At 40.9% G+C, this 22,817-nt stretch overlaps 1 protein-coding gene across 1 annotated transcript; it reads right to left on the reverse strand.

Annotated features, from left to right (window-relative positions):
- Nucleotides 1-13,055: 13,055 nt before the first annotated feature.
- On the reverse strand, nt 13,056-22,128 carry LOC311292393 (uncharacterized protein; the record flags this gene model as incomplete). The annotated part of the gene is made up of 10 exons (XM_084412057.1): nt 13,056-13,367; nt 13,589-13,700; nt 14,158-14,217; nt 14,619-14,719; nt 14,799-14,936; nt 18,136-18,158; nt 18,213-18,310; nt 19,936-19,995; nt 21,891-21,903; nt 22,046-22,128. The coding sequence occupies 10 exons, from the start codon at nt 22,126-22,128 to the stop codon at nt 13,210-13,212; spliced, it is 846 nt and encodes a 281-aa protein (XP_084268183.1). The 3' UTR covers nt 13,056-13,209.
- Between the last annotated feature and the right edge of the window lie 689 nt (nt 22,129-22,817).

The raw sequence follows: 22,817 nt of genomic DNA on the forward strand, positions 1-22,817 counted from the left end.
TATATAACCCTGCACGTCGACTTTTAAACAGTAGTCTAAATTCTGGAGAAAAAACACACGTTACGTCTAATTCTTTGAGGTGTGAAAATTGGATCACGGTTAAACAAAAACAAATAAACATATAGCCAGAAACACTGAGATAATGTCGAGTAACAAAAACAGAGGCAAAAACTCAATACATTACAATATCATTCTATAAATAGTCGTTTTGCTGTAACACAATGGTCTTTTCAATACATGTTGACACTTACCAATGCTTAAACTCAACTCAAACAGCTTGTCTACTGTTGAAAATATGTTGTGTAACACAGATATGGATATAATACACAGCATTCGAGGTTATTAAATCAAGCAAATTCATGTGAATACTGTCGTATATAATCAGATATATATATAATCACTGTCGTATACAAATAGAAGACGAGAAGACCTCGAGTTCACTAACATTACATAGGAAGCAGGTATCATTTGGTAGTCTGCTGATGAGGAACAAAAACTATTTTTTTTCCTTAAAGAAGCACAAATTGTGAAGACAAACATGACAAATTGTGTGTCTGCGACACCTTGACTCGTAATGCGTAACTTAATTGATAGGTTTGTTTTAAATGCAACAGTCGTATGTGTATCAGAAAAACATCAAGACTCGCTTTTCATGTTGGGCCTATTATGTGTCTTGTGACCGCTTCGTAGACAGACCTAAAAGAATATCGCAGTTTAAATTTTTTATTTTTTGTAATTTTCTTATGCTGTATTTGTTCATTAAATCCTATATGAACATGTTTGACAGTGCTCAAAGCGTAGTCTTCTTCTAAAAACTGTGCAAAGAAACAAGATGTAACGGTGTCATCCGCTAGTGGGGAAAAATTATATAAATCACATTATTCCTCAAATGTGAATGTGGTACAGGCACTCTAACAAATCTGACAGAATCTATTTACATATTGTAAATGTTTACCACAACTAAGGGAGGATCTGGGTGTGTTTTGTTTATGACGACTTCAACTATTTGTATTAATTTTTGTATTTGTATTTTTTTTATTAATTCCAGAATCTATTTACATATTGTAAATGTTTACTCCAACCAATGGGTGGATCTGGGGTGTTTGTATTGTTGTTTGTTTAAGAACTACTTCTTCAGCTCCTGGATGTTAAACACCATGAGGGAAATGATTTGAAATGTAGGTTTGTCAAAAGAAAAAATCATCTGTTATCATGGTTTAGTTGTATTTTAAAACACTGCTTTTCTTAAAAACATTGTATCAGACGTAATTGTCTTTACTTATGCTGCGTCATGGACTACAGAGGCACATCTCGTCTCTGAAAATGTGTGCTGATTTTTGACTGTAAAATTCTAAAACAATGTGTGCTCTTCAAGTGTAAGGTGTCATCTTTTCCAGAAAAAAGATGGCTTTCAATAAATTACAGTTATTGGCCATTAGTGTGTGTGGTGAGTTTGTAAATAGAATTTAAATAGACAAAAATAAAAGAAACGTGAATAAAGTTGCTGATTTTTATTTCGAAAAAAAAATCACGAACAAAAGACACTAACACTTTAAAGTGGAATATCTGATTATAATGCATATATAGCCTACAAGTCTTTTTTGTGACACTGGGTTGCACGGTTTTCATTTAGGATACTTTTTCATGCATGGGGAACATATGCTTTTCCCACTCCTGAAGTCATTTAACACTTCCTACTTGTGTTAAACCAATAAACCTTGTTGTACCACATTTCTGTTGTTTTTGGTATGTAAGTTTTGGAGCCAAAGTTTTGTTTGCTCATCTGCAATACGTCTATAGGACGTTTCCTGCAGATGTCAAATAGACGTTTAGAAGATGTCTTTAAGATGTAATGATTTAGAATGTATGTTAAACTGACATCTTCTAAACGTCTATTTGACATCTGACAGGAAACGTCCGAATAGACGTATTGCAGATGAGCAAACACTCTTAAAAATACGTCTTCCAAATGTAAGTTTCACATCAAATAGTCGTGTGCTATAACGTTACATCAGGGATGTCCAATCCTGCTCCTGGAGGGCCACTGTCCTGCAGAGTTTAGCTCCAACCCCAATAGCCCTTGATTATCTGGTTCAGGTGTGTTTAATTGGGGTTGGAGCTAAACTCTGCAGGACAGTGGCCCTCCAGGACTGAGTTTGGACACGCCTGCGTTACATGCTCACGCCCCCACATGCTAAGATACGTGAAAGAGTATTCGGCCATCTGTCTCCCAAGTTTCGTCAAAAATCATCCCAATCGCCTCTTCTGATGTCTACCGCTTGATTCGCCATGTTTTTGTTCGTTTTCTCTTTTATTATTTTCTGTGGTCCAAAACACCCAATCGTGTTGAGCTCCGTATCTCTCTATCTCTGTTCAAATCCTCACGACCCGCTCTGCCAGAAAGCTGCTGTCATTTGCTGACGGAACGCCTGAAATTACCGTAACAAGCCGCATATTGCCGAAATGCGGAAATTTGAAATGTTTTGATATTGCAAACGGTTAAAGAGTTACGGTAACATGAATACATCATGCTGGTGTGTGTCGGTGGACAAAATACATGGTTGAATATCTTTGAATAAATAAGATCTAAAACGATTAAGCACAGTTTTTGCTTTAAAATTGTAAAGTTTTGAACAGATGCTGTTAAGTAAAATAATAGCCTACCTCGGGTTAAATTTATGCAAAATCATTTCTGGGTCATTCTATGGAAATGTCCATTTTCTGTCCCTATAGCCTTTACAGAAATATCACACTTGAAAAACACTTTAGGGTTACAATTTCTTCACATTTAAAAAAATAAAACAATATGTTATTTGAACAATTACGTCGTCTTGAGCCTTCTATGTGGCACTATTTGATTATTAATTTTTGAAAGTAGTGGTCCCCTGGAGTTGTGTCACTGGCGTTACCGTTAAACAAAAATCTAATATTTTGAAATAAATTTGAAATTGGCCTCTTTTCAGTTATCAAAATGTTCTAATTTATCTCATTATTTCATATGAAGCTTTAGTTGAACTCACTGGTATGACCTACTTTATTGTTAGGGAGTTGTAAAAATAACAATAATAAATAAAATAAAAAGAATAATTATGGAATAAACAACTTCATTAGTTAGTATACCATGATTGACAAGATGTGGTATGATACCTTGTAGTATCCATTTTGTAAAATGAATTTTTCATGAAAATTGTCACTAGTGTCACTTTTCTTATGGAAGAACCCCAGTGACACCGGTGACTCCCAACTTTATTCGAAGCTATTCATTTAGATTGTATGCCAAATGTAACAATTTAGTCAATTTAGTCATCTACTTAATTATGGTTGAAGAATAATGATCTTTGGTCTTATGTGTGTCATTGGTGTCACTGTCTTTTTCTGTCACGTTAAATAAAATGTCACGTGTGAAATGATAATAATTTTACATCCATTTAATTCTGATGCACTCAAAGTTAAGATTTAAAGGATTGCATCATTACTTGATTTTAACAGGTTTTTCAAATATTTTCATTGTTATAGCAAACACATGGTAGCGCAGAGATGAACTAACATCATTCAAGCATACTTTTAACAAACCTGATTAAAATAAATAAAACATAATCTCCTTATTTGTTGCACTATTATTATTTTCTGTAACTCTGACTACATGTGCTGAAAAATAGAAATAATATTTCATAAAAACCTTTAATATTGCCAAAGAAGTTAGGTAACAAGCGTCAAAATGGTAGGCCTACATGCAGTCTTTAAATAAATGCACAAAATATAAAAAATCATAAAGCTGTAATTTTTGTGTATTCATAAAGTCAAAGGGTGTTCTAATACTGTGTTCTAAGTTTAAATGTTATAAAAATAAATCTGATCTTCAAAAGGTCAGAATTGAGGTGTCGTTTTGGGTTTCATCTTTCTTTCGCGCGTTCCCCAAGAACAACAGGATGGGGGACAGCTCCCCCATGAAGGAAGGACGATTTAACTTATCATAACAATCACTGGATAAGAGTAGGCTATAAAATGTAACTTCCTGACTCTTTTGTTTTGATCCCATGACTTTTTTCCTGAAGACACAGGTATAAACATCTAATTATATTGATCTTACAGCCTGGTCCCTGTTAAGTGTCAAAATGGGGACATTTTGGGGTCTCCCTTCCTGACAGGAATGCTTCAGATAGGAGATTTTATGATAGGAGTCTGTGGAGTCTTTGATTGTGAAACACCAGGTGACCGGCCTATCTTTTAATTGCTTGATGTTTTCTGAAACAAACTGCTAATACATTGCAACTACCCAGAGAGGAAGGGGAGGGCCTGTGCCCCTGCCATGATGGAAACAATCTTCATTTTCAATTTAGCAAATGGAGAGCAACCATCTCTTCTGCTCAGAAATTCAAGGATCTATGATTTTAATCAGAGACAAAAAGACCTCCTAATTTCACCGATGGTAGGTTTACTTCAACACGTTTAAAACTAACTTTAAAATAAAACTTTAAAACTTTAAAAGTCTTATTTCAAACGATATGAGGTATTATTCACTATTTTATGTTTTATTTATCTATGCAAGTCAGTATATTGTGGTGTCCACATGATGACTCTATATTACTGATGTATTGGATTAAAATACTTATACTTGATCATTTAACATCTTATTTATTTTATTTTATATGTTTTGTTTATCTGCGTATAAGTCAGTATATTGTGGCGTCCACATGATGACCCTATATCACTGATGTATTAGATTAAAATGCTTATACTTGATCATTTAACATTTCAAATAATATGAACTATTATTCACTATTTTATGTTTTATTTATCTATGTAAGTCAGTATTTTGTTGTGTATTAGATTAGAGTGCAAACACCATCGGAAAAACAGACATTATGGACGCTGCATCGTCATCTGAAAAACAAATCCATGACAGATTTCTTCATGTTCATAATTTCACCAATCTGTGGACATTATCCACCAATAATAAAAACATCCCTGAAAAAACATTCACTTCCTTGTCACACCAAGCAGATTGCAGTCATAAAACACACACCCATAAACCCCCAGAACCACACATGGGTCAAATTTCACATACCATAGGGGCATCATATTTGGCGCCATATTTGGACCTATCCTGTCATAAACATATGCCATAAAACCATAAATCAAAAGTGACACAATGTCCCCCATATTAACTACTTCTGCCTCCAATTCTGTCTCATATTCTGTAAAATTCAACCCTCGTGGCCTGCCACAGACTCTCTAGAAAATACAAGGGATTCTGTTCAAGTTTTTTTATCCAAATACTGTATCAGTTGCGCTGTCAAAGTATTCAATCTATAAAGTTTTATGTAAAAAAAACATAAAGCAGCAATAACATTAGTGAATGCATTTACACGCTAAATTGCTTACACTAACTATGCCTTATAACCTGACGGCATTAAAAATCATGTACACTATATCGTTCAAAGATTTGGGGTTACATTTTTTTGTGTTTTTGAAAGAAGTATCTTATGTTCACCAAGTCTGCATTATAGTTTGATAAAAAATGCAGTAAAAACAGTAAGATTAAACAGATTAAATAAGATTAACAGTAAGATAAAATATGATTACAATTTAAAAGAACTTTTTTCCGTTTTAAAATGTAATTTATTCCTGAATTTTCAGCATCATTACTCCAGTCTTCGGTGTCACATGATCCCTCAGAAATCAAACTATGATGATTTGCTGCTCAAGAAAAATGTATTATTATTATGGTTGAAAACAGTTGTGCTGCTTAATATTTATTGTGGAAACCTTTTTTCAGGATTCTTTGATAAATAGAACGTTCAAAAGAACAGAATTGATTAAACATAGAACTATTTTCCTAACATTATTCCTGTACTGACTTTGATCAATTTAATGCATCCTTGTTGAATAAATGTAGGCTATTCATTTCTTTCAACAACAACAAAAAATCTTTCTGGCACCAAATTATTTGAAAAACTAGATTACAAAACAGTATAATTTCAAATCTTATATAAAACATTTTCTTGCATTGCTGAATTTCTTGAAGAAGCAGATTTTTTAATTTTATCAGTGTTTCATTGTGTATGTAAACTCACTTTGTGACGTCATCAACTATAATCTGCTTAAATGTAAAAAAATGTATATTAAGTAACTTAAGACGTTTTTCACAAGAAATTGGTAATGAAAGTAGTCAGTGCTGTAGTTGCTATAGATGCCGCTGTGTCTCGAGACTGAACTGAGTTCGAGTCTTGGCTCACGGTCCTCTTCCTTTCTCAGTGTTTCCTGTCTCTCCTCCTTCTGTCCTGTCTTATAGAAGCAAAAAATATTACTTTAAAAGAAATTGGTCAGTTAGTGCGTATATTTCCTCTCCGGCAATGAAAATAGTTCCAAAAGAAGCCAACGCAGCAAGTTCCCTTTCGAGAGGTCTCTCCTATTGCGTAAGTAGCTTACGCTATGGGAAAACTCCTTTTCTCAAGAATATTGAAGCCAAATTTTAAAATGCAGTGCAGCTGCACAGCATACACAGATGAACGGCGAGAGCGGTCATTGGCTGTGCTGCGGTAACTACACGAACCTATGAAGGGGCAGCTCAGACGTGTAGACCAATCAGGGCACTTCGCGCCCTGGCGTGTCAGAGCCCGCCAGAATGGGTGTGGCCAAAGGCTAAAAATTGAGCCCATCGTCCTTCTAGGACTTCAGGTTAAAATCGACCAAAGCGATCCCTTGTTCAAAGCACAAGCACGACGAGTTACGCAATACTCGTTCCCTTTCGAGAGGCCTCTCCTATTGCGTAAGTAGCTTACGCTATGGGAACCCCCTTCAAAATGCCGTGCGTGCTTAACTTCGCTCTAATATTAGCCCGAGGCAAGATGCCCGAGGCCGTAAAGAGTAAAGTATGAACCCAATAAGCCGGTCAGTGACGGGCGTCATAAGAAAAACAAGGAGTGGGCCTAATGAGGGCCAAACCCTAATAATGACATATATAATATGTATATATATGGGAACCGTAGTTCGTGTTAAAAACAGGACCGGATATTTATCAGGCTTTTTATTGAAAGTACCCTTGAATGCAAGCAGGGACTTGTAGGTTATAAAACTTGATAAATGTGGACGGTGAGGCCCAGCCGGCCGCCGCACAGATATCTTCAATGGGTATTCCACTTGACCAAGCCCAAGACGAGGCCATGTCTCTCGTGGAATGAGCTCTGATACCTAAGAGGCAATGAAGGCTCTTAGATTAATAAGCCAGCGTTATAGCATCAACTATCCAGCGCGTTAATTTCTGCTTTGAGACGGCGAGCCCCTTGGTGCGGCCGCCAAAGCACACAAAAAGCTGTTCTGACTGTCTGAATGAGGCAGAACGCTCTTGATAAAACTCTGAGAGCCCTGACGGGACAGAGTAAACTCGCATCTCTTTCATCCTTTGGTGAGGAAAGAGCTGCTATGGAAATAACCTGTGCTCTGAATGGAGTTGAGAGCACTTTAGGAATATAACCATGTCTTGGCTTAAGGACGGCTCTGGAGTCGTTAGGCCCAAACTCAAGGCAGGACGCGCTTGATGACAGCGCGTGTAAATCGCCCACTCTTTTAACTGAAGCGAGCGCCAGTAAAAGAGCGGTTTTGAGCGAGAGGTGCTTCAGGTCTGCAGACTGAAGCGGTTCAAACGGGGCACCCTTCAATGCTTCTAGGACCATGGAGAGGTCCCAGATTGGCACAGAGGGAGGTCGTGGAGGATTCAGCCTTCTTGCCTCTTTAAGGAAGCGGACGATAAGGTGATTCTTCCCAGTGATTGTCCGGCCACAAGAGTGTGGAATGCTCTTATGGCTGCCACATATACTTTGATCAGGAGGGGGTGTGACCCGAGTCCATGAGCTCTTGTAAAAAGGCGAGTATACTTGGTACCTCGCAAGAGTAGGGGTCCAGCTCAGTGTAGCGCACCAGCCAGAGAACCCCTCCATATCTGAGCGTAGAGGCGCCTAGTTGAGGGCGCTCTTGCTTCATTGATGGTTTTCAGCACCCTATCCGGGAGACACCCGGGTACCCGTTGAGGGGCCATACATGAAGGCCCCACAAATCGGGATGGGGATGCCAGATTTTCCCGTTCGCCTGCGTGAGGAGATCTCTCCTCAGCGGAATTGGCCATGGGGCTGTTTTCAACAGTTGTGTCAACTGGGAGAACCATAACTGGGTCTTCCAGAGAGGGGCTATTAGTAGCACTGCACACTTGCTTTCCCTGATCCGTTCAATGACCTGTGGTAGCATCGTGACCGGAGGAAATGCATATATAGGGCGGCTCGGCCATTCGTGGGCAAGCTCGTCCCTGTTCTTTGAGAAAAATATTCGGCAATGAGCCTTGTCTTCTGAGGTGAAGAGGTCAACCTCTGCCTCGCCGAAGATGCTCCATATTAGCTGAACAGTTAGAGGGTGGAGAGACCATTCCCCTGGGGGAACGTTGTCTCTGGACAGCATATCCGCACCCTGGTTCAGAATGCCTGGCACATGCGCTGCTTTCAGCGAGCGCAGGTTGTGCTGAGTCCATGGAATGAGACTCCTGGCCATGGCGTGCAGGTTGTTCGACCTGAGGCTGCCCTAGTGATTTACGTAAGACACCACTGCCATGTTGTCCGTTCGGACCAGGACGTGGTAGCCTTTCAAATATTGGAGAAAGGCTTTCAGTGATAGAGCAACCGCTCTCATCTCTAGACAGTTTATGTGTAGGCACTTCTCTGGGCTTGACCAAAGGCCAGAGACGGTCAACCTAGGTTGGAGGCATCTGTCGAGATCACTTTTCTCCTCGAAACCACTCACGCCAGACTGGTACCAGTTGATAGCTTTCCAGGGAGCCAGGGCTTTGATGCAGCCGTGACTCGCTCTGATTAGTAAGTGGCCAGATCGCCATGCGTGAGCTGGGACACAGGGTTTTAGCCAGTGCTGGAGAGGACGCATGTGCAGTAGTCCGATCTGGAGTACTGCTGATGCTGAGGCCATGAGACCCAACATCCTCTGAGATCTTTTGAGGGGAGCGCGGGCGCCCACTCTAAAGATGCCGCTAGGCGTCGAATGGAGAGCACGCACTCTGATGAGAGGCGCGCCTTCATTTGTATAGAGTCTATCACTATACCCAGAAAAGAAATATTCTGGCGGAGCCAGGATCTGTGAGTTATCAACTGTGCCTCTGATTGAGCTATAACCAGCCAATCGTCGAGGTAGTTTAGTACTCGCACTCCTCGCTGTCTCAGGGGGGGTAAGTGCCGCATCCATACACTTCGTAATGTACGAGGTGCCAGCGATAGGCCGAACAGTAGTACTGTGTGCTGGTAAGCCTGCCCCTCAAGGCGAATCTCAGAAACGGCCTGTGATGAGGTGATATTTGGATATGAAAAGGTATCTTTCAGATCCACTGAGAAAAACCAAACCCGCAGGCAAATTTGCACAAGGATTTGTTTGGTTGTCAGCATTCTGAACGGGCGCTTGTTCAGGTGTCTGAGATCTAGGATGGGCCGGAGGACACGTATTCCTTCATCAGAACGAGGTGAAGCGGCTGTAAAAGTCTGACTCGCTTTGTGAGGGGCGGACTGCTTCGACAGCTCACTTTTCCAACAGTTTGAGCACCTCGGTGCGAAGAACATGTGCAACATCCTTTCTCATTCTCGTTTCGACCATGGCTGAAAAGCGTGGGGGTCTGCGAGCAAACTGTAGCGAGTAGCCTCGTTTTATTATGTTCAACACCCATTCTGATATACCGGGGATAGCCTCCCAGGCCTTGGCCCATATAGCAAGGGGTTGAATAAAGTCTGGAGACGGGCCGCTGTGAGATAGGGACCCGGCCGTCCGGCCGTCTTGAGCTTTTAATGCCGTGTGAACAGCGCTCATGAGCGGGGGCGCGCGCTTACAGAGGGCACACCCGTTATCACGTCTCCAGCGTGAGCTAGAGGGAAAACTGATGTAGGAACAGTTTTTATGTGTAGAGGTGCATACTTTTACGTTTATTAAACTCCCAGTGTGAGCTGGGGGAAAATTTGAGACTGTGGAAACAGTGTTTGTGTGTAGGGGTGCATACATCACAGTAGACACATGCGCTACATTTATTAAACTTCCAGCGTGAGCTGGAGGAAAGTTTGAGACTGTGGAAACAGTGTTAGTGTGTAGGGGTGCATACATCACAGTAGGCACACGCGCTACGTTTATTAAACTTCCAGCCTGAGCTGGGGGAAAGCCTGAAACTGTGTGAACAGTGCTTGTGTAGGGGTGCATATCACAGTAGGCACACGCGCTACGTTTATTAAACTTCCAGCGTGAGCTGGGGAAAAGTTTGAAACTGTGGGAACAGTGCTTGTGTGTAGGGGTGCGTACTTCGTAGTGGGCACGTAACCTACATATGACACAGACAGAAAAAAGCTCTTTTTGTGCTTTATTTGCGTCGCCGTAAAACCGGCATCTGTTTGCAGGTGAGCGTGTTTTGTAACAGGCCCATTGACTGCAACATCGACATTTCCAGCCACCTGAGAAGAGGGGACTGGGGAATGTGGAACAGCTTATGTTTGCAGGGGAGCATATATTGCTGGGATTACATGGGAGGCGGGGTCAAAGTTGAGCCCGACCGCCAAAGAGAGTGAGTCACGCGGGGGCGGGGGCGGGGGCGGGGGCGGGGGCGGCGCGAGCTTGTTCACTTTGGTGAAAAGATTCAGCGCAGCCGAGATTCGAACTCAGGTCTCTGGCGCGAAATTCTCAGATTCCACCACTGAGCCACAGAAGGGGTGTGAATAAGCACAGGAGAATAAAGTCTGTCTCTGTAAAAAGTGAGTCACGCGGGGGCAGGGCCGGCGTGGGCTCATATGTTTAAACGCTCATAAATACTCGAGCCCCGCCATGTGAACGGGAGGGCGCGAGGGGCGGTTCGCTTTCTGTATGTAAGAAAGCTGGCCGCGAGCTCAGAGAAGAGAACAGCATAATCTTTTCTGCCACCAGAGCCGGGATTCGAACACGTGTCTCAGGCGCGAAAGCCTTTGATTTCGCCACTGAGCCACAGGGGGAAATGACATAAGCTTTCAGTTATCGTGAGCACAGAAGAGAGCGTCATGTTTTGTGTTGGCGTTTATTTGCAGGTGTGCATGTTTTTTAACAGGCTCATTTGCTGCAATATTGGCATTTCCAGCCGACCGAACTAAAGAGGGGACTGAGAAATGTGTGAGAAATGGAAGTTGGTCCGGCCTCGGCGGAACTAAAACACTCTCTTTCCTCTTTCGCCGGTGAGTGACGCAGATTTGAAAACTCACTCAGTGTCCGTCTAGGTCATGCAGAGAGCTCGAGAGGGCTCTGCGTGACGCGAGGGCGGGGTAGCTTTCTTGAACGTAAAGAGAGCTAGACTCGGTCGCTGAACATTGCTCGTGACCGTCCGCTCTGACATCCTTTGTGCGCAGCGCAGTTTTGCGCGGCTCAAGAAAAGGGAGAGAGAGCGGGAAGCGGGGTCGTCATCAGCAAAATTAGCTAGTCGAGCCCACAGGGTGGGGAGATCCATCTCGTCACACTCGGGGCAGCCGCCCTTAGCGAGTACAGTTTTCGCGTGGTATTGGCCCAGACAGGAAGCGCAGAGGAAGTGACGGTCTCCGCCGATTCGAGGCATTTGCAACAACGCCTCAAATTTGCTCTTTTAGAAAAAGTGTGACGCAACGGGCGAACACACTAATGCATTAAAAGGATATATTGCGTGCCGGATGGCACAGCAGAACAGCGGCTGAAGGCGGCGTCCAGTTGGAAAACCAGGAATGCCGGCGTCCTCAGAACTGCAAGGCAGGTGGCTTGTTCCACTGAAGGCTTTTCGATGGCGGCGAGAAGGCTTCTTATCCGGAGATCAGCGAAGTGGTGATTCGGTGAAGGAGATTTAATCTGAAGTCCCAGACGGACGATGGGCTCAATTTTTAGCCTTTGGCCACGCCCATTCTGGCGGGCTCTGACGCGTTTGTTCTTTGATCAACATGATAGACAGCAGCAGTTTTATTAGACTGCTATCGCTTTAAGACCTGCCGCACGACACGAATTTGACATCCATTTTCTCACAACTCTCTATGATCATTTAAAACTTTAACTCATTTAAGACTGTGTATACAAGAATACTTGACAAACCGGGCATAATTTTGTGTCTTTTTGTGTCAAGCATGAAAGAGAACCAGCGCGCGGTCTCAAGCGGCTTCCTGTGTGTGTCTGTGTGTGTGTCACACAGACGTGAGATTCACAGACGTGCGAGCCAGTAACTGTGTTCTCTTTTGTGTCTTGTCGTGCTTGAATGGTTTAAAAGCATTTGCATGAATAAGAGTATAAACATTATATAACACTAGCTAAAGGATGATGGGAAAAAATGGATGCTGCATTAATTGCATGCAATATATTAACACATTAAACTGAAAAAAATAAATGCATGCGTTAACGCATTAATTTTGACAACCCTAATAAATATTTTAAAAAATTAATGTTGTTTCTACATTAATTTGGAGATTGAATGTGAAATGATGTATTACAAAATAAAAAATATATTACAAATTTTAAAGTTAGGTGTGATTAATCACAAAAATGTGCAACAAAACAGTCTCAGTAGCTAACATGTATTGACATGTGAACACACACTAGCAGTTAGGGATATGCAAAACTACTATTTTAAATAAATATGGGTTATCTGAATGGCCAATCGATTAGTCAGCCTTAAGGAACCACTTAACAATTGACAGTTCGCAAAGACCCAACCCCTTTAGTTACTGTTGCTTTGACTGACAAGCCACGCCACTCTCACGCCACACCATGTTCTCACTCTTTAATGTGCCTGACAGATCGCTGTAGAGCCTCAGTTAAAGCTGCTCGTGAACCTTCTTGTTAATTTACAGCATCAAATAAACATGAATGAACATAAGAAGGAATGTTGTTTGTTGCGGAAAGATGTCAGTACACACCGTTTTTCTAGTTCAAATCCTCCAATGTTAATCTACTAACTCTCCTGACTGCCTTGTCGGACAAAAATGGCAGATTCGCATTGATCAGATCACCTGTCAATCAAACTCCCTGCGAAGGGTCAATTGGGGTCTATCAGAGCCAGATTAGATGCTTTTTTAAGTAGGGCATTCAGACTGGACATGTTATTGTGCTCAGAAACAATTGGCTAATATTTGCATTCAGCTGATTCACAGAAATCGAGCACACATTTCAAATGTATGCATATATGTTTTTGTATTTATTCAGTCACACCCACCCTTTGTCACTGGACTGGGATTCCTTCACTGGTTTCGCAGGGGCTTTCTCTTTCTTCTTCAAGTACTCTTTCAGCTTTTCAGCCCGGTCTAAATATTCGCCACATTTGGCCCGGATACTTTGTTTGGCCTTATCACCCTGTGCTTCATCTTTGTAAAAAAATTACATAAAAAAAAGAGTTAAAGATCCCTTCCCTGTTGTGACTTATTCTGCTAAGCATACTGATAAATTAGAATGTGTAACTATAAAGTAACAATCAAACTATTACAGTCTGGACACAAACAAATAATATGACAGGAATAATATAGTTTTTCCAAAGCTAAAATCATTCTTCTTCATGGATGATATTTAATTTCTGCTGCATACTTACATTTGACAACATGTAGGAAATATTGAACTGCATGTTGATATAAACGCAGGGCCTCTTCATAGTTTTCGGCCTTATCCTCCTGAGATGCCTTACTGGCCAGATCTATAGCTTTCTGTGTGGGAAATATCATAGCATTGCTTCAGAATGGGTTTGAGGGGAAAAATGCAATGTGGCTGTTAATTAATTAACGCAGTTTTATTGTCTTAACATTGAATGTATGGAGGATTTCACTTATGGTTATATGAAAGCACATAGACACTTCAGCAAACCCTCATTCTCAAACCAAAATGATGGATGTGGCATCAGTCCTCCAAGAAAAACTATAATGATTAGGAATTCACCAGAACTATGAGTCTAAAATTAATAGGCGTATTCATAAACACAAAACTAAATTTAGATCTAAACTTCACAATAGACAATGGTCAAACCCAACCGTATCGTTAGCTCATCTGATCTTAACCTGACTTATTAACGTTCAAAATGCCATTTATAATCTCACGTACAATCAATTAGGCCTGATTACGAACATAACAGGTTTGTAACTTCAGGATACAAAGTAAGACTCCTACCTGCTCATTACTACCGGAGACCCCCAGGGCTATGTCCTGAGTCCACTGCTGTTCATCTTTCTGACACACAAACATCACACAAAAAAATCACATAATTTAATTTGCAGACCATTTCAGTTCACAGAGAATATGGTGAGACCCCTCTCCAGCTGTCAGTAAAACAAAAAAAGATTATAGACTGAAGAAAGGTCAAAGCAGTTCACAACCCCATCAAAGCAAAGTCAACTTCAAATACTTATTAAATAAATAATAATATAATAATAATAATATAATCCATACAGTGATCTCTAATCCAGTTTTTCAAGACTGTACATAACAAGGAAACAGCACACTTTTCTAAATGATCATGTCTTCCAGCATGATCTTTCCGAATTTCTAAGTTGTCACACAAAATAAAAGTTGAACTGCTTGGACATATTCATATTCAATACACAAAGAGACTGTGATAATTTGATAATAACCTCTTTGTTAACGAGATAGTCTCTGAGCTCTTCTGCTCTGTCGAGGTACTGCTTACACTTATCTATGATCTTCTGATTCCCCTCCTTACCCTGTGGTTTACCTGTATGCAAAACAAAGGGTTACATTTGCAAGAAAATGGCAAGACACCATTGTAAATTGTATATTCATTATGCACTCACATTTTACTATATGCAGAAAATATTTCACTGCATGTTGATAAGATTTAACAGCCTCCTCATAATTTCCATTCTGGTCCTCCTGTGAAGCTTTGTTGGCTATAGCTATAGCTTCCTGTGAAATGAAGCATGTGCAATTTGCTTATATGAACTCATTATAACCTGACTTTTGTACATTTAAGACATTTTTGAGACACATAATCACAAGGTGAGTAAGGTACATCTTAAAACACTGCAGATATTTTAAAGTGTGTACATTGAAGGGGGTGGATTGGAATCCACTGCTGCTTCAAAGTATATGTAATGAGTGATTATAATCAAGGTATTAATCAATATTTTTCCTTTTAAAGATCACATGGGTTGAATGACTTCTCTGGAGATTTTACTTTGTTATAGAAGTTACAAGTGTGCTTACTGAAATGTTCTTTTCATGTATTCTTTAATGTCAGTATTTGATATCTGAATGCAATAACAGTGCTTGCTCATTTAGCCCGCCTTCAAGAAATTAAATAGAGAAATGTTTTGTGTTTGAGAAAGGTCTTCAACATGTCAAAACACATAGGGGTCAATGAAGCCAATAGTTTAAGGGACCATTTCTTTGGTGCCTTACTTAGACTAAAATGTAGCTCTCCTTGAGAAAGAACGTATTATCTTGATGTTTTGAGACGAGACTCCTGTTTATAGTTAGAGCCTGGCCAAATCCAACCTAGGAAAAGATGTGTGTCGGTGTGTGTGTTAGTCTTCTTGCTTACAGGTTAAGGAACCACTAGCATTATTGGAGATTGACTGTTTGTTGTTTGGGACATGCTGGCACCCAGCATCCCAAATCGGCGACCTGGAAGGTCATGACGTTCCTGACTTCAGGGTCTGAGTGTCAGCTGCATAATCTATGGAGATATGCTTCAGTTTATCAGTATATGTGTGGAAAATTACTATGTTTATCTGTTTCTTAGCCAATGAGAATCATTCAACCTGTAAGCAATGACGTAGCTTAGACCTTGGACATGGTATAACTGCTGTGATCTTTGTAACTGTAAGCGGGGCGGCCTACAAACTCCTGTGTGAGTCTTGAAGCTGAACTTCTGCTGATGAAACTGCAAACTATCTTCAGTAAAACTTTTCTTCAATTTTTTATAATTCTGACTCTGGGTCTTCTTTCAAACATCTGGTCCTTGGGTCCTAAACTGTTAACCCCTAACAGTAATGGTGGAGGATGCGCCGGGGCAATTATACTTGGTGACACCCCTGGCAAATCAGCAAACAAGGTAGATAGATTTTATTATATTATAGGGCTGTCTAAATGGAAGAGATTGTGAAGGGGAACGGAAGAGCTTCACTCTGACGAGGAGAGTGAATATTAATTATACTAAGCTAAAAGTATAAGAAGTCGCTGATAGCGTCGTTTAAGGTTAACGACAGCAGACAGCGCAAGTGAAGCATGCTCTGTGGTGGCCCCGCTGGGCATTGTTGGTGTAGCAACACCCCAGCAGAGTATGTCCCTGGATTGAAGGTCCAGTGGCGCCGCAAACCTGCTCCATCTCTTCCATCTCAGATAGGGAAACCCCCGAATTTAGTGAATCAGGCAGTTAGGGATACTAACAAAAATGGTTGTTTGCCAGGGATGCATCAGGAATGATCCCAAGAGGAAAATAAAAAAGTTGTGACCCAAATTGGCGTGGACCAGTATATGTAACTGTCATTTTGGAGTATACTTTGCAGTTTCATCACGCAGAAGCCAAGCTGTGTTGTTCAAAGATCGCCACCTCCATTTCTGCAATAACTTCAGGAGGGTTTGAACTGTGACTAAGATATGGCAGACAAATTGAGTAACTTGATCAATAACCTGAACAGTCCTGAAACAAATAGTGAGACAGAAGAGAGCAAACGCTGTAAGCAGCTGTGCTCTGAAGCTCTGACTTCAAAGAAATGTGAAATTAATAAGAAGATGGGTAGTCAGGGTTTTGATTCTGTTTGGAAATTTAAACAACAACTTGACTGGCTACAAACAAAGAAATAAACTGAAAATTGTCAATTTTTAGCCTCGTATTGCTTCCGATGATTACAAAAGGCAAGTAAGTGTAATTATGGGTCGGGGATCATTTCCTTGGACAAATGTGATTCAAGTTAAACAGAAACATTGTGAAAACCCCTTAGAATATGTTGAGTGATTTTCTGTGCAGCTGCCAATGATAATGATGAAGATTATGATTCAGTTATTGTGATTGAATCCGCCACTGGTGGACTGTAAAAGAATACAGATAACTGCTTATCAGTGGCTCTGTTAACATTCCTGATTGGCACACACTGCTTCAAGGGTGTGCAGCAAGTTGGAGCTATTTGCAAGCTCACAGTGATCAAACTATAGGAAAGATGTCTGTTGCTGAGGCTGACACATGAACCCACCAGATGACAGAGAGGGTTTTAATTATGGTCAGCAGGGCCATTTAGCCCGTAATTGTAAATGCCCACTCAGAAGGTGAGAAAATGTGAAAGTAGCAGAAATTTCTGGTATTAATGTGGGTTTAAAATTAGATCAGTGTTTAAATGACGATATCAAAGTTTTCGTCTAAAGAATAAGAGATAAAAACAAGGTCAAAAGATTGAATTCTTAAGGGAATCCTTTTGAAGGAAAGATCTATAATAATATTTTTTATAAGTGAATTGATAAATACAGGTTGATGTAAAATTAATGACTCCAACAAATGTGAGTGCAAAAATATCTGAAAAATTATGTTTATTTGAAAACGCATGTCATTTCTGGCAAAGATGCCTTACGCTGGGCTAGAGTTAAAAGATGGTAGATAAAGTTTGATTTTAGAAGTTTATGAGAGTGCAGTGTACCAGTCATGAATGCCTCAGAGTCTCTCTCATTCAATGTCAGCTAAAAGCTGTTATCTGAGCCTGTGTCATAAGTGATAATAAGCTATTTATAGTAAAGCACAGTGTTTCAGTTTAAAAATCATAGACATGGAGATGTTAAAAGAAATCATGCTACAGGCAGTTCAGATTTCATACATTTAAATGGAAGTTTGTAAATGTTTGTAAAAGTAAAACTGAATGACTTTAAAGAAGTCTTAAACGATAGAAGTGACGTTTTTGACTAGTTTAATTCAGGGCCAGTAACTTCTTTGTCTCCACCATACAGGGCCGATGGCTCCGGCTACAGATGTAACAGTACACTGAATGGACGTTGTGATAACTAAATTCACTGAGTATAATCTCAGTATTGTGATTTTGCTGATTTGAAGATGTTTAAAAGATTTAAGTGATTAAATACTGCTGTCTCCCTGTGTTAACACTATTAGGCAGTCCAAATGGCTCTGGTGACTCTTGAACGCACCTTCCCTAAGCTCCAGAAAACAACTGATTATGTTGAAGAAAACGGTCAAAGATTCTGTTATGGGGAGGAGCGGTTACCAGTGTGCACGAGGTGATTTCTCAACGACGGGTAAGATCCTCTTTGGCCAAGCGAGGGCAACCTTAGGCAGGGGGTCACCGCCGCCACTGGGCATCTCCTGATGGAGGTGTTTTATGTGAGATGGGTATGAGAGTGGAGCAGATGAATGTGAGGCCAGCAGCATCATGATATCATTAAGGGGAGATGAGCTGTGAGAAGTTATGGCAGTCTGACCCAGAAATGTGAGTTCCTCCATACCACTCACCAGAAACCGCATTCATTGGATGGGTTGTTTTTCATTGTGACAAGTGTCTGCGACTATGGCAGGGGACAACACCCTGAAGAAAAGGAGATTATAGATAAAGAGCTAATGGGAATGGGCTTTCAAGAACCAGCTTTATGTCTTGTATGTGTTAGTTTGTGATACTATTATTTCCTGATTTTGTGGATATTCTGTCATTAACCTCTGGAATGAGTGTTTTATCATTACAGATGGGTTTAGTGAAACGACAAACTTTAAAGAAGCTGATAATTCTGAGTCTTGAAGCTGACTTCTGCTGATGAAACTGCAAACTATCTTCAGTAAAACTTTTCTTCAATTTTTTATAATTCTGACTCCGGGTCTTCTTTCAAACATCTGGTCCTTGGATCCTAAACTGTTAACCCCTAACAACATAAATAAAGCATCACTACACAGCATGTAGTTTAATATTTAAATATGAATAAATAATGCTATATAACAATTATGTAACTGTTAGCATGGTTGTGTTGAGTCATTCAATAATATGAAGTGATTTATGACTAGAAGTACAAATGTATCAGTGACACTTAACTTTAATAGATATTAAAATTATAATGAATCTGATAAGGCACATAATTGAATAATAATGAATTCAGATGATCATGATTCTTATAGAGATTCAGATTATTATTTATTTTAAAAATCTCAAATGTAACAAGACATAAATGTCTAGTGACATATAATGTGGCTTTTGATATCATTATCTTGACTATCATAGTCAAATTTTCACACAAAATGTTGCTAATGTTACTGAACCTTTAGCCACCAAATACTCCAATACTCTCCAATACTCAGGGGCCAATACTCATACATTGGCCCCTCCAGGTCCCTGAAAACCCACCCATATCCCACAACCTGGAGCTATGGCTGAGTTTCAATATCTGTTATAATCTATGATTACTACTGTCAGATCTGGTGACATATGGGTAATTAGGATAGCAAAGACTAAACGTTTTACTTGCAAAAGAACCAGACCTAAAAAAAAGCCAACACCCTGAAAATAAACTAAAACAACAAAAATACCCTACGGTGAAAAAGCATGTAATTAGTCACACTGTCTAATGGCGGAACAACCACCTCACTTGCCTTCCAGACACTACATTCTTACATTAGACATGAAATTAAGGTTTTGCTGATTAGCATGTTGTCATCAGCTCTAACAGCTCATCTGCCATAACTACACCTTCTGACTATACAATAAGCATATTTTTTATTTATTTACGAGCATTCAACATTATCTGTGTGTTCTGCCGAAATAAAATGTTTTACAAACTTAGTGTTTTAAGAGACTTGGCACATAATGCATTAGGCCCCAAAAATATAGGCTACTTACAAGCAAAACCACAGGATGCCATGGCATACCTGGCAGAAGCACCTCTCTCTGCAACTGAATCTAAGACTAAGCAACAGACCACAGTCAGGATACAAAGTAAGACTCCTACCTGCTCATTACAACCGGAGACCCCCAGGGCTATGTCCTGAGTCCACTGCTGTTTATCTTTCTGACACACAAACATCACACAAAAAAATCACATAATTTAATTTGCAGACCATTTCAGTTCACAGAGAATATGGTGAGACCCCTCTCCAGCTGTCAGTAAAACAAAAAAAGATTAGAGACTGAAGAAAGGTCAAAGCAGTTCACAACCCCATCAAAGCAAAGTCAACTTCAAATACTTATTAAATACACTCACCTAAAGGATTATTAGGAACACCATACTAATACTGTGTTTGACCCCCTTTCGCCTTCAGAACTGCCTTAATTTCTACGTGGCATTGATTCAACAAGGTGCTGAAAGCATTCTTTAGAAATGTTGGCCCATATTGATAGGATAGCATCTTGCAGTTGATGGAGATTTGTGGGATGCACATCCAGGGCACGAAGCTCCCGTTCCACCACATCCCAAAGATGCTCTATTGGGTTGAGATCTGGTGACTGTGGGGGCCATTTTAGTACAGTGAACTCACTGTCATGTTCAAGAAACCAATTTGAAATGATTCGAGCTTTGTGACATGGTGCATTATCCTGCTGGAAGTAGCCATCAGAGGATGGGTACATGGTGGTCATAAAGGGATGGACATGGTCAGAAACAATGCTCAGGTAGGCCGTGGCATTTAAACGATGCCCAATTGGCACTAAGGGGCCTAAAGTGTGCCAAGAAAACATCCCCCACACCATTACACCACCACCACCAGCCTGCACAGTGGTAACAAGGCATGATGGATCCATGTTCTCATTCTGTTTACGCCAAATTCTGACTCTACCATCTGAATGTCTCAACAGAAATCGAGACTCATCAGACCAGGCAACATTTTTCCAGTCTTCAACTGTCCAATTTTGGTGAGCTCGTGCAAATTGTAGCCTCTTTTTCCTATTTGTAGTGGAGATGAGTGGTACCCGGTGGGGTCTTCTGCTGTTGTAGCCCATCCGTCTCAAGGTTGTGCGTGTTGTGGCTTCACAAATGCTCTGCTGCATACCTCGGTTGTAACGAGTGGTTATTTCAGTCAAAGTTGCTCTTCTATCAGCTTGAATCAGTCGGCCCATTCTCCTCTGACCTCTAGCATCAACAAGGCATTTTCGCCCACAGGACTGCCGCATACTGGATGTTTTTCCCTTTTCACACCATTCTTTGTAAACCCTAGAAATGGTTGTGTGTGAAAATCCCAGTAACTGAGCAGATTGTGAAATACTCAGACCGGCCCGTCTGGCACCAACAACCATGCCACTCTCAAAATTGCTTAAATCACCTTTCTTTCCCATTCTGACATTCAGTTTGGAGTTCAGGAGATTGTCTTGACCAGGACCACACCCCTAAATGCATTGAAGCAACTGCCATGTGATTGGTTGATTATATAATTGCATTAATGAGAAATTGAACAGGTGTTCCTAATAATCCTTTAGGTGAGTGTAAATAATAATATAATAATAATACAATCCATACATTGATCTCTAATCCCACTACATTTTGGCTTCCAGGAACAGTAAATGACAGGAAATAAGAAAAGGAAATGTTGCTAGTTGGATTCAAACTCACACCACCCGTATGTGAGCACAGAGTAATGTGTTGGAGCTCTTGCACTACCATTAGGCCATGTCTATAATGTTCCATTTGATTTTAATCTACTTTAGTGTGTGCAGTGATTTTGCAGACCACATATCGGTTTTACTTAGCTTAATTTTCCCACTGCATGTTTTTCAGTCCATGATACAGAATTATGCTGCCACCATGCTTCAATGCACTGTTATTGTTCTCAGAGTGGTTTAAATTGTTGGGCAAAACGTGTTTTTTACTATTTGACCAAAGTAATATTAGTGACCAAAGATATGTGTCATATTCACTGTCTGTCTTCTCTGCACTACATTCCCCAGGATCCTCTTTGGCGCACCTGCACTCACTCTCCCCTGAGTACTGATCACACACACCTGCACATCATCAGTCCAGCAATTACCTCCAGCACTTAAGCTCCACTCTCACTCTCAGTCATTGTCCGGTATTGTTTGCTTCAAGACGCTAATGCTGTGCTCACCTCCAGGACGCCAATGCTGTTTACCTGTTCCCTTGTGATCTCTCCAAGTCTTTCTCGCAGTTCCTCGTCTCCTGTGTATTCTCCTGAGTCTTCTCCAGGCCTGTCATTCGAGTCATTCAAGTCTTTATCATCTGGATATCTACTCACCAACTTACCTTCACCTGCACATCCCTTCACTCATCTGGTTGTTCAAAATAAACTCACTTTACCCGTATCCGTGTGTCTGCCCCGTCTGTCTTGTAACAGAATAACGGGCCTAAACCAACGACCATGGATCCAGCAGTGGCCCTCCTGTATTTACGCCAGGGGAATCGCCCCCTGGACGATTATGTCCAGGACTTTTGTGAACTCTCTCACCTGGTGGATTTTAATGATGTGGCCCTTAAGGACTTTTTTCAAATGGGACTAAACGAACCGGTTCGTTCCAAGCTTCCTGTGGGAAAAATCCACTGTTCCCTGGCCCAATACCTTGACTATGCCTTGTTGTTAAGTGGTTCATCACTCACTGTGGGAGTCGTCCAGCCCGATCTTCATATCCAGTTTGATCTCCCGATCACACCTCCCATCAGACCCACCAAGCCCGCTCACCTCATCAGCCCAGTCAAACCCACTGAGCAGGAACTCCGTGTTCGTCCCGGACCAGACACAGGGATCGTCTGGCCCAGAGGCCGAAAACTGGTTTCTAATAGTGCCGACCTGACGTCCAAGTTATTTGACCCCGCTTTGATGTCCATCCGGGGAGCTCGCAGGTCTGCTCCACGTTCCACCAAACCCACCGAGCCAGTCGTCTGCCCTG

The sequence above is a fragment of the Rutilus rutilus genome (genome assembly GCF_951802725.1).
Source record: "Rutilus rutilus genome assembly, chromosome: 6".
NCBI classification, from domain to species: Eukaryota; Metazoa; Chordata; class Actinopteri; order Cypriniformes; family Leuciscidae; genus Rutilus; species Rutilus rutilus.